Below are 13,350 nucleotides of genomic sequence, written 5' to 3'. Positions count from 1 at the left end.
ACTACTCTGAGGCAGTGTGGACGTCAAGATTTCTCAACGAATCTCGTGTTGCATGACTTGCTTAAGTCGTTGCAAAACACGGTTGAGAAGCCTTCCATTTTGCCTAAATGGAATGTTTTTCTGGTTCTGCATGCACTCAAAGGCAAGCCCTACGAGCCTTTGAAATTCGCCAGTCTTCGTCATTTGACGTGGAAAACTTTCTTTCTGGTCTCACTAGCGGCTTGCCGTCATATTAGTGAGATTCATGCTTTTTTGCATGATTTGGTGGATTACAATATGGACGGGTCAGTTACATTACAGTACTGATCCTGTTTTCGTGGCTAAGAACCAGGTGCCAGGGGAAGAGTTTCCTCCGGCCATTATTCAGTGTTTATCTCGTACGCTTTCTGCGGATAATTCTGATAGACTTCTTTGTCCGGTGCGGGCTTTGAAATTCTATTTGGAGCGTACTAGAAATCTCCGGCAAAACACTAAGAGACTGTTTATCTCTTTCACACGCCAACCAGGAGACATTACGAAGAATGCTTTGTCGAGATGGATTGCTGCAACCATCAAACTGGCATATGAGAAGGCGGTTGATCATGTTCTGCGGAATTTCTCCGTTCGACCTCATGAGATTCGGGCGATTTCTGCTTCCCTTAATTTCCATGATTCTTTGGACATTTTCAAGGTCATGAGTGCGGGATTTTGGAAAGGTCGACACACGTTTGACCGGTTTTATTTCTGTGATATGGCTGTTGGTCCAGACGGAACTCGGCGGATTCAGTCAGTCATTGCAGGGCAGCAACTCATTTCGGTGCACAGGGCCAAGAGTAGGGGGCGACCCTTATTTCTACCGGTCGCTAGCGGCAGTCTTTCTGGGAGATAGTTTTCCACCTCCTGTTTGGAGAGTGGGGGGTGGATGGTTGACTATCTGGGGCAGTCGAGTGTCTTTTACCATTACTTGGTGTGCGGGTTTCCTCACCTTGTTAAGTTGGTTTACTTTTAATTGGGGTTGTAGTTCCTCAATTTAAAAGTCACTTTGACATTTTATACCTCGTATGATGTGGGTTGCTTTTTCACTGTATCATTACTTGAGACGAACACTACTGGTTGAATGGGTAAGTCCTCCTTGTTTTGTTACCTCCTCCCTTTAATGTTAAATTCTCGTGCTTTAACGGTGTTATATCACGTCTGTTATAGCATTGTTGTTGTGCTAGTACAGTAAGTTGAATAAGACTATTAGAAAATTTGTTTCTAATTTTCATTATTATTCATACTTACCTAGTACTAGCACAACAACAACCGTTACCTCCCACCCGCCCCGAGAGAGGTCTTTTTTGATTCAGTCATTCCGGACTTTGAATCGATAACGAGGATATACGGTCTACCCATGCGCGGGTGTAGGTTATACATCCGGCAAGGGGAGATAATTCTGCAGTGGAGGTTATAACTCAGGGTCGTATAGCATTGTTGTTGTGCTAGTACTAGGTAAGTATGAATAATGAAAATTAGAAACAAATTTTCTAAGAAAATGACGTCATTATGTTAAATGCGACCTAATTACGTAAAACATGTCATGGAAAGGACTTTAAACACTTTTTTTTAATGTATTTTTACCTAAATAAGTTGTGTTATATACATGTACTTATATAAGAACTGTTTGCCTTTTTTGTGTGAATTTATCGATGTTTAACAATCACAAGTTTAGTATAAAATCGCTTCGCTACGCCACATGATTTTATATAATTTGTGACTGTTATACGTCTATAAACTCACAAAAAATGACAAACAATTCTTATATAAAAATTACTTTAGTCACTTTGTACCACTTGAAAACATTTATTTCCAAAATCTTAATTAGCAATATTCATATAGTCAGTTGAAAATTGTTTAACAACTACTGTTTAATATTTTAAAATTGTGTAGTGATCTCTCAGACATACGTAGTGAATCGCAAGGTGGATGGGGGATATTGACAAATATGTCTTCTTGCTACCTGTCCCCAGGCAGTGATTGCTCTGTTCTTCAAAACAATGAATTTAGACTTCTCACTTGGGAGAGGAGTGATACATTTACATGTTAAATAGATGTTAATTAAAAATGGTGTGATGTGTTTAAACAAACATTGCTTTGATAGCACATCATCTATATAAGATAGTAAAATGTCTTGAGCCGGTTGCATATGCAAAAGTTTATTGCAAAATGCCCTTTGTTATGACTAAAGATACATTATTTTAATTTGTTGAATATATATGAATTACTGTTGTACAATATTTGCGTCTACTAGTAAATATGTTTGAACATGTTGCGTGTATGAATATGTTAACACCAGTAATCAATTGTATTCAACCACTGGCCTTACCAAGCTCACCTTATACCTGGTAAATGCACTTGTGATCCCCAAACTAAAGCACAGCATCAACAAATGGATACCATTATAGAAAAGTAGGCCATTGAAAGTGTTAACTCACATAAGAACTGCCAGTGGTACTTGTACAAGTGTAGGTTAATATTACTTGAATTTTTCATCTGTATCAATACTATCATGTTTTTTTTACCTACTCATACCCAGGAACACACCTAAGACTCCTGAAGTACATATTGTATTGGTGTAGCAAGACTATTCTGGGAGTGTTCGTGTGTACATGCTGTGATGAAATCATTCAGGAATTTATTGATGTTTATTGATCAAGCAGTGTGTGGCTGGCGCATGTTGTTTGCTGCGACAGTCTGCAGTAAGAGCTGAGCATTACGGAGACAGACAGACATTTGTTTATGGTCAAGACGTTGATCGTGATTCAGTGGAGTGAAAATAATCCAGGAATTTACCAGAAGCAGTGAATTGTAGCCCTCTCTGTTCCAGTGTGCTCCTTTTGTTGAGGGACGGATTAACATACCACAGACTAATGCCATTCATAATTGCTAGTTGGTCGGTCAATTCCCTTTCATGAAAGAAGCCATGTTTATAATTGAGTTTTGCTTGGCACAGAAAAATTGTTGGGTTTTATAGAGCCAAATACCATTGGCTTAGATCAGGTATTTCATTCATATTCAGTTTACTTGAGTATATATGTAGATAGTTGTGGAACTGGTTGAACATATTTGTACATGTGTTCTCTTGATTTCTTACCTACAGGTACAATGTATGTTTGATCCATGGATCCATTTTATACCAGTCATCATATAAATTTATCTCTGTGCTATGTGTATCCCTTGCTATCAAACAAGGGCTTTAAGTTTTATGTATAATACATAAACATGATGAAAAAATTCTATGTATATTCATGACTACGAAGAGTGGTATGGTCACATAGTTTAACCAACATGTGGCCTACAGTACAGATGTACCATGACCACAGACACATATATATATATGTATATGTGGTCGAGGTACATCTGTATAATATGTGTACATGTATGTTCCTGTTAATATTGTTACACCTGGTTCTGGCTTGTTTATTTGTCAAAGGATGGTTCATGATTTCAGATACAGTACATATGTACCATATAAAATATGGTTTGTTTAGCTAATAATTTCAAATTTGCAAAACCAACAATTTCATATTTGCTTGCAATTTTATGTTAGTGTAGACGAATGAACAGTGGATTGTAAATATGAGGAAGTGTATTTTTAAGCTTTATATGCACAAGTAAGGTTGTTTTGACATGTACAAAAGAACCTACAGTACATCATTTAGTTACAAGTATAATACCAGCACTAAATGTATGAAACAACTTTTAAAATATAACGAGAGCTGCTGTTGTAGGTGCACTTGAATGTTCAAATAGCCCTTGTACTAAAGATTTTAATTAAGTCTTGCACATATAAATACAAAATATTTTGTTGAAAGTCTTTAAACTTTGATGGATTTTAGAATCTGGACTTGACCTGTAGCTATTATATATTTGGTTACTGTAGCTAGGGACCCAATGACAGGCTCCATATAAGCATGCTACTTGGCTCCTAGGGGATTAGGGGCAGGTTTTCTAAGTATTCATAAGGGTATATAGTGTTTTTTGAAGGTATGTGTATGGGGTAACTGAGCAAAGCTTGAACAGATATAGTAAAAATAGGATAAAATTGGGTTTTGAATATAACTGTGTTTTCCTAGAAAGCTTTTAGATGCAGGTGGCTGGATTATTTAAGTGTATATTATTTGGCAGGATGTTCTTACTGTAATCGGAACTTGTAGCCATATTGATTTTCCCTATGCCGTCATTGCTATTGACGTACCATTCTGTCACCAGCTTCAGAACACTGAGTCAGCATTCAATAGAACATATTTCTTTGAATAAAGGCATTTGTTTCTTTTCACAATGTAAATCAAATTGTTTTAATAACAATACATTGATTATGAGAACAATAAAATGCTCAATACAATGCAGATTGCTTTTGGAATGTTACTTGTTTTTGAATATTATTATGATTTTACACATGCATCAGTATTATTGGGAATAGTTTTAGATTCTGTGTTTTATGTTTATTTATTATTGGTTTGAAACTTTTCTTGGCATCAGTTGGTAATTAATCAATTTAAACCAGTTGAACCAGTTGGCTAGATATATACTTGAACCATGAATTAAATGCACTAATTAACAGTAATCATATTCAAGCTCCTGAAAAATTATGGTAATATGAATTTGCTCTCATTCCTGTCCATTGATAACATACATATTTGTCAATCATGTAATATGTATGAAACACCCATGGTATGAAAAGGTATATACATCATGTGCATAAACGTGACTATGGTGGATCCAGTGTTTTTTTCCCCCATTGAACTCACAACTGGTATATCAGGCTGTAGTATCATTGTGACGTGGAAAAATTGCTTTTTGATAGAAGCTTATATGCAGGGCTCGAAATAGGAAAGAAAATATGGCCTGTTATTTTTAAGAGAGAGCTAGTTAAAAGAGATATGTCCTGCTATGAAAAAACGATTGCTTTTGGGGGGAAAAAGGATAACACAGGGTGAGATGAGAGTTTGGTATATAATGTGCGATAAATTATGACCTCTTAGCATATGGAACTAAAATACAACAGAATTCCGAGCTCAATAGCAGATGAGATAATCGTACAAACATCTCTTTCTTGAAATGACCTGCAATTGTTTTGGTGATTTGAGCAGGTGAATTTCTATTTCACCTGCTTGATGTGAAAAAAAATTGACTGCTTTTTGCTGGCCACTATTTCAAATCCTTTATATGGTGCATTGTTTTCTTCTTATTTTCTTAACTCATAATTACTGTATGTTACTTAGTTAGTTTCTACTACATGTTATTAGATGACTAAGGAGAAAAGCAAGACAGACTCTGAAAGAGAGTTGGTTGCTCAACAGAATTGACTGCTGTAGCAAATGAAGTCAGTTTTATGGCCTGTCTCGGTAGTTGTCAAGGCCAAGCCCTTAATAGCTCATCTAGAATGTTCCCTGTTGATTATGTGTACAAATAACATATATTACATTATACAGAATGTATTTCAGGATATAGATGATGCATGTCATGTTAGTACATGTATATCTTTTTTTCTTCTTTTTTTTTAAATCAAGATGTTTTTACACTTAAGGAAATTCTTAAAATATGTGATTTTCATTCTTCTGGTTGGCAGGATATTTCAATTCCACTTTCAATAATGCTGGCAGATCCAAGTGGTTTTAACATACGAGTCAGATAGTTTTTTTTACCATAGTAACTGTTGTGATAGACTATAATTAGATTGCAGCCAAGTCAAACATTTATAAAAATTAATTAACCGGCCTCGGTGGTGCAGTGGTTACGCCATCGGACTACAGGCTGGTAGGTACTGGGTTTGGATCCCAGTCGAGACATGGGATTTTAAATCCAGATACCGACTCCAAACCCTGAGTGAGTGCTCCGCAAGGCTTAATGGGTAGGTGTAAACCACTTGCACCGACCAGTGATCCATAACTGGTTCAACAAAGGCCATGGTTTGTGCTATCCTGCCTGTGGGAAGCGCAAATAAAAGATCCCTTGCTGCCTGTCGAAAAAAGAGTAGCCTATGTGGCAACAGCGGGTTTCCTCTTCAAAACAGTGTCAAAATGACCATATGTTTGACGTCCAATAGCCGATGATAAGATAAAAAATCAGTGTGCTCTAGTGGTGTCGTTAAATAAAACAAACTTTACTTTTATAAAAATTAAATGTTTCAGTTATTGTGCGTGTAATTTCTGGTATATATCTATAGCCATCAAGTGGTTAACTAGTTTTGATGTGCTGATTGTCATAATCAATACCGTGATCATTAAAAGGAAAGAAGCTAATCTTACAATTACATTAAAGGCTACTACAACCTGGATTCATGCAATTTGATGTACATGATTTTCCATTAATTATATTCACAGAAATTACTTACCTTAGTTATCAGACTCTTTCATCTAAAAACATTTATGATGAAGTATTTTTGTCTTAGTTAATGTACCAAGGACCAGCTACCTCTCATATACGCCACATGCATGTTGGGGTGGTTTGCGAAGATTGGTTTAATAAGCTGAATAAAAACAGAAATTGTTAATGGTCTTATTTACAGGGTTCATAGTAGTCTTTAAATTCCTTGAAAGTCTTTGAATTTGAAAAAAATATTTTTAGGTCTTCAAAAATCTTTAAAAGTCTTTGAATTGTAATAGAAGTCTTTAAAAGTCTTTAAATTATCACAAATCATAGCCAAAGCAATGATATCTTTTACAGCTGCATGCACTTGATATTTTCCAATTGACAAGGTTTAATCTGTAATGCATGTAAAAAAGCTTATTTGTTAGGACATGGACAGCAACGTAAACAAACTGATTTGGTATTTTTATTGCATTCTATTGTTTTGACCGCTGTGTAAAAGTCTTTGAAAGTCTGAAAATGGCAGGTAAAAGTCTTTGAAAGTCTGAAAATGGCAGGTAAAAGTCTTTGAAAGGCTTTGGTCTTTAGGGCTATGAACTCTGATTTATAAAGTTTTTTATTTCACTGAAATGATTTGCCAGGTTTATACTAGTGACTTGACTATCACTAGTAAAATTTTATATTCCATTACAGTCTAAATGTGTAACACTAGCTTTTGAGGTAAACTAACAAAACATTCAAGCAACTCTTAATAATAATATTCTTTTAATGACATGATGTTCAGACATTTATTGCACACATATGTATACTCAGTTGACTGCCAGAAAGATATGTATAATACTAATAACATACAGCAATTTTAATTAATCAAAAGAATACACTTGCCTTTCCATTATGCCGAGATGAAATCACTGAATGCGATGAATGCGTTCATGTTTCAAAATGTTTCCCAGTATTAATATAGAGATACACTGACAGTTTCCTTTTGTACATTTGTTATGCATAACTTTACAATCAGTGTTAAACCAGTGATTTCCTTCCTCTCACTGCAGAGCACCATTTCCTGTCACTCTTAGAGATCTTTGTGGTGTACTAGTGAGATCCGTACATGTCATGTTACATATATTTACATGTACACATTATAGACGTGCATGCTGTTTGTTGCAATTTAATCTAAAGCAGTTTAAAGTACCTTGTATCAATTCAAATGCTTTAGTTTCGATTTAAGCTCATATTTTGTTAACAGATCTATGTAAAATAGGAACTTTGTGTAGTTTTGAATTATGGAAAAACTGTTTGGATTATTTATTTGTATTTTATGATTTGGTGTTGATGTCCATCATGGTGAGAACACTATTGGTATGTGTCATATTTTATTATTGAATTATTTGCCTCTACTGTTGCCATGAAAAGAGTATACTATGTGCAGCATAGCCGAGCTAGTACTCTGTCTAGCTTGCACCGCAGTAAAATGGCTTTTTTCCTTCATCTGAAGTTAGCAATAGTGATACGTCAAAGTGGCCATAATATTTTGTACCTAATTCACTTTAAAAAACAATCACACAGATGGACATCAAGACAGACTTGTTTATTGTCATAGCTCACTTAGCACCTTGTCTGTCCTTGTCAGTGTTTCTGCCAGAGGGTATCGGAAGGTTAAATTACATACTCTAAAATATTGGAAATTAATGGCTATATTAGTAAGAGAACTGCTGTTTAAAATTTGAAATGTAGTGTCCAATTTCAAAACATTTAAAACCCATAACCACCCATAGTTGTAGCATTACATGGTCTGTTTTGTTTTTATTACATGCACTCAAATTATTTTGAAACTGAAAGGACAGGACAGCACCACATGTCACACTGTTTGCAGTTCACCAGTCAAGCATTGTTTGGTTCTCAGCTCGATTCATTTCATTACTGCTAGAAAATACAAATTATTACTTTAATTTTAATATACCGGTAATAATAGTGCACAGACCTGTCAACCTTTAGTCAAGAGACAGCAGGAGGTGTGTGTTGAAAAAGCAGGAGATTTTTGAAATTAACCCAAAATTGCAAGATTAAAAAAAAAAAAAATTACAATAACTTATATGAACACTAAATAATGTCATATATACTTGTTAACCTTAGATCTTGGCATTTAAAAAAATAAAAAATAAAAAAATATATTATATTATTATTAATTTTTTAAATAACTCTTTTATCCAAAAATGTTAAGAACACAACAAGAAATTAAAAAATTAATTAGTGCATTTACGGTATTACACTTACAGCCTTACAGGTTACGTTACATCAGCATTTGTGGTTAGTGTAGCTAAGTACCTAAGACAAATTTATATAAATCTTATAAATTAATATTCAGTTTTTACTATTATGAGGAACAGTGGTGTGGTACTTATTTAAAATCATTATAATGATGCAATAAATATTGTATTTCCATTAATCATAACTACGGACATCGTGTGAAATTTACCAGAATTATACCCATTTCCGTGACTAACTTTATGTCAAAAATAACATTTATTAATTGTACAAAAATAATCTCTTGAAGTGTACCCTTGTTACCAACATTTTACTGCGCAAACATACAAAATTAACTGACACAAGTGAATCCAGGATAAAACCCCACTGGAAAAAAACCCACCCAGACATAACCCCACTGGAAAAAACCCCACTCGGACATAACCCCCATCAATAAATGAGAAAAATGGACAAAACCCCACTGTGACCATTTTACACATAAAACTGAAAAATATGAAATAAAGTTGAAATTTCTGTTTTGGAAGAATAAAATTATAAATAAAATTCACAAATTATAAATAAAGTTTACATTTGTATTTTGATCAGTCAAGTGTTGCACTGATTGCATTGATCTCCATGACAAAGGATTATCTGAACTTTGTGATCAAGAGATTAAGGAGGCCAGGTTTTCTTCTAAGAGATCAAGGAAATCATGGATTTAGGGCTTCCCATTGTTGATTGGGTATGTCATAAATTCTGCATCAGATGGACCCCTTATAAGGTTGAAGAATACTACGTCAGTATTCATTTCCTGAGAACTGTAAATACAACTATGGAAGTTATCAAGAACAACAAGGGTGGTCTCAAGCTAATTCACGAAGGCTACTTGTATACTAAGAGGTATGCCAGGAAGAATATTCGATGGGAGTGTTCCAGCAGAGCTGCATTTACTTGTAAAGGCGGTGTGACTTCAGACCTGGAGGTAATTATGTTACCAATAACATATGTGAGGGGTGGAACAATTCCTTTGCGAAACTAGTTGGACATGCCCACCCAACCATCTGGAGAGCCATAGACAGCATTCGGAAGGATCAAACCCAGGCTGATACTGCACGACTTATGGATGAGCGTGGTGAACGACCTGCAAAACGGGTACGACACCACATAAAGAAGCTGCAGACGAAGCTCCATAACCTCTGCACTGACAGTCGGGATGACATCAAGTCCATTTCGGAAGTTCTGAAAGGCATCGGCCACTGTGTGAGGTGGAAGTAGGCTAGATTACACTTGTTTCAATAAAAAATAAATACTGTATATACGATTTTGTTATATATTGAGATATATGAGTGGGGTTATGTCCGAGTGGGTTTTTTTCTGTGTGGGGTTATGTCCGAGTGGGGTTTTTTCCAGTGGGGTTTTATCCAGTGGGGTTTTTTCCGGGTGGGGTTTTGTCCGTTTACCGACACGAGTATGTTTATGTAGCTAATTGGTCTTTTCGTTGTCTTGCTGTGACATGTGATTTTAACATACATCCTGTGTATCACTGTCAACTCTAGGCCAGAGTCAGGCACTTAAGATTCGTCATAGTTGCATTATGTAATCTATGGGGAAGACATTTTACAATTCAGAGGCGTTATTAGAAATAAATTGGATAGTTATATATATACTAGCGGAAAAAAGTAACTGTGTATGGTTATCATGTTGATAAAAACATAATTTCAAGACATAAAACGATGAAACGATCAGATAGCATGGTTAATAGGCAAATCTGCAAAACTTCAATTCATTTAAAATGTCACAGCATCCGTCATTTCATTGGTATTGGGGATGAAAGACACGGGGGTAAAAAACCAGTTCACAAAGTTAATAGCGCGTATGGCCACGGTTTGCGTCGATGCAGGCCTGGTACCGTCGCCTCATAGAGCCTACCAAATTGTTGAAGAATGCCTGGGGAATGCCGTTCCAGATCTGGACTAACGTCTGACCCAGCGCTGCCAACGTCACCGGCTGGTTAGGCAGCGCACGTACACGACGTTGCATCTCATCCCAGACGTTCTCGATTGGTGCAAGATCGGGTGAGACTGCAGGCCACTGCAACACATCGGTATTCTGCTGAGCTAGAAATCCCTTACCACCCGGGCGACGTGAGGTCTAGCGTTGTCTTGCTGAAGCGTGATGTGGCGTTGCTGTCCTTGCACAAATGGGATGACGTGAGCCTGGATAATGTCGTCACGGTAGCCTACGGCGTTCAAATTGCCATCGGTGACCACAAGGTGTTCGTCCAGTTGACGTGATACCACCCCAAACCATGACACTGCCTCCGCCAAAAGCACGTCGCTCCACAATACAGGCGTCACTAAAACGTTCTCCAACACGACGATAGACTCTTTGAAAGGCCGTCGCTGCCGTCTAAGTGAAACCTGGGACTCGTCCGTAAACAGAATACCCGCCCAGTCTCGGTGATTAAAGCGCAAGTGTCTTCTACACCAAGCCAGACGCGCTACACGATGGCGTCTTAGCAAAACTGAACGGACAGCCGGACGTCGCGGACAAATACGCCGTTCACGTAATCGATTCCGTACAGTTCTGGGGCTGATGGCACGCAATCCAGGAATGGTCCGCGCTGTCAGACTTTCCGTTTGGAAGTGATTCCTGAGGTGCACGAGTCGGATATGATTGTCCTGCTGTCGTGACGTCACGCGTGGACGACCTGCACGTGGTCGGTCTCTGACATTACCAAATTGTTGAAAACGTCTCGACAAAGCCTGAATAGTGTTTATGTTGACACCAAATTGCGTAGCAACAGCGCAATGGAGCATTTCAGCCTGGATCATACCAATTGCGCGAAGGCGGTCATTTACATTTAGCCTGGGCATTGCTCTACGACCACTTTCAACCGAAAAAACCTGCTTTTCTGTTCCACCGTTTGCCAAACAATGACCCGACAGTAGCAATGTCGACAAAAGCTGGAGCAGTAAAATGTTGGGCGGAAAAAGCTTGAAAAACAGACCCATGTCCAAGAAGCGAAACGGCACGTGCCAATACGGAATTGACCCCACGATTGTGTGGCGGTGCGTTCACTGGTCAACTGTGCAAAACATCAGGCTAAAATATTGAGCCGTGTTAATTTTATATGATGTTTCAAGTTACACTGTTACTTTTTTCCGCTAGTATATATGGCAACACTGAATGGCTATACACAGCCTGTTGAATAATGAATTAGCGGCAACACGCTTCGTAGCCATTACAATGACAACAAATGATTATAATGACACATCATTTTATAAACTCCATGTGCTTTTTTAACAATATAAATATCCCACAAGTCTTTCTTCAGCAAAGGTTAAACAGTCGGGACAATTCAGCCTGTTACTTTCTCGAAAACCGAAAGTAGTCAACATTTTCCAAATGAGAATGAGTTACTTCCCTTATGTTGTTTTGGCAAAATGGGATCGATTTTTTTTTTATGCTTACAAAAATGTCATTTAACAGAAGAAATTGTCTCCCGCGCAGACGGAGCAAGATTTGATCAAATACCGGGAGACTCCCGCGGAATCCGGGAGGGTTGACAGGTCTGATAGTGCATTCATTATCAGTTCCTTCATACATGTACTATCGCAATTTAATGTAACGTTGTTTTTTTTGCATTAAGTTGTATTACCAAAGGTAGTAGTATTTGACAGTGCAAAAGTACAACTCAAACTGAGTACCAGTGTTTAATTAGGAACTTTTCCAAATAAACATGTCTTCCATGCTTCTGAAAATCCCAGATTTTGGATCGAAAACATAAAATTATGAAATGCAATCCAAAAATAACTGTATTACATCATGTATAAGATGCCAATGCAATAATAAAAAAAAAAATATCCCAAATTCAATGCCTGATACACAATATGAATAGGTCCAAAGTTAAAGATGAAATGTATTCTATTCATTCACGCCTATCAAGTACTTATTTAGGATTGAAAAAGTAGGAAAAGTGACTTTTTAAGAAACAGGCAGTTGATAAAAATAGGTGACATGAACATTTGTCAGTATGTTTTGTAATACATGTTTTTCATCATATTCCTACTATTTAATAGACGGTCTGCATATTAAAGATGTATCATTAATTAATTTGTTTCTGTTTTTCTATTTTCAGACGATTTCATCGGTATCGGAATATAATGCACAGTCTGAAGCGGAGGCTCAGCTTCCGGAAGAAGAAAGACCCCGTGCCAGAATGTTCTAAACCTCACCAGTGGCAGGAGGATGAGAAGAAGGTCCGGGATGGAACGTGTAGCTTCCAAGTCAGAGTACGTCATCACATTTTATTACCCCAGCAGGCACTCATAATGGGGAAAATAAAAATCGTAATTTCTCACTGAGAAATTATCATGCATTGGTTTAACGCAGAGTTCGACAAATCCGCTAGCCCGACGCCTGTGGCTAGTGGTTTTTAAGTTCGGGCTAGTGAGAAACACAAAACCACTAGCCCTGTGGGCTAGTGGTTTCCACCCCCCTCCTTATCGCTCGATCGTGGGTGGGTTTTTTCCTTTTCTCTCGGTTGAAATTTCGTTTAATAAATTTGATTGTGACGTTTGTCATCGAATAATATCAACAACACAATCAGTATATAATAATAATTCACTTGAACTAGGTCTGCAAACTGCAGTAACATGCTATCTCTACATCGCCAGTTACAGCATGCATTGTTTACTTTTCCTTTTCAAGTTTCTGGCACAGGAAATAAGTCTAATGACATGCGTGTTTTGATTGGTTGGACACATCATGTGA

At 37.1% G+C, this 13,350-nt stretch overlaps 1 protein-coding gene across 10 annotated transcripts in view; it reads left to right on the top strand.

Moving 5' to 3' along the window:
* The window catches only part of LOC121371168 (protein numb-like), a 96,614-nt gene that overhangs the window by 41,443 nt on the left and 41,821 nt on the right, over positions 1–13,350 (top strand). For 9 of the 10 annotated variants that reach the window (XM_041496858.1, XM_041496851.1, XM_041496857.1 and 6 more), the window contains exon 2: positions 12,716–12,869. In XM_041496858.1, the coding sequence (XP_041352792.1) occupies positions 12,741–12,869 (129 nt within the window). In that variant the 5' untranslated portion in view covers positions 12,716–12,740. Of the gene's footprint in view, positions 1–2,711; positions 3,019–12,715; positions 12,870–13,350 lie in introns of those variants that run through there. The other variant, XM_041496859.1, reaches the window with a different exon arrangement.

The sequence above is a fragment of the Gigantopelta aegis genome, chromosome 4 (assembly GCF_016097555.1).
Source record: "Gigantopelta aegis isolate Gae_Host chromosome 4, Gae_host_genome, whole genome shotgun sequence".
Lineage (NCBI taxonomy): Eukaryota > Metazoa > Mollusca > Gastropoda > Neomphalida > Peltospiridae > Gigantopelta > Gigantopelta aegis.
Note: the sequence above shows the minus strand (reverse complement) of the source record. Positions and strands in the feature narration are given on the sequence as shown.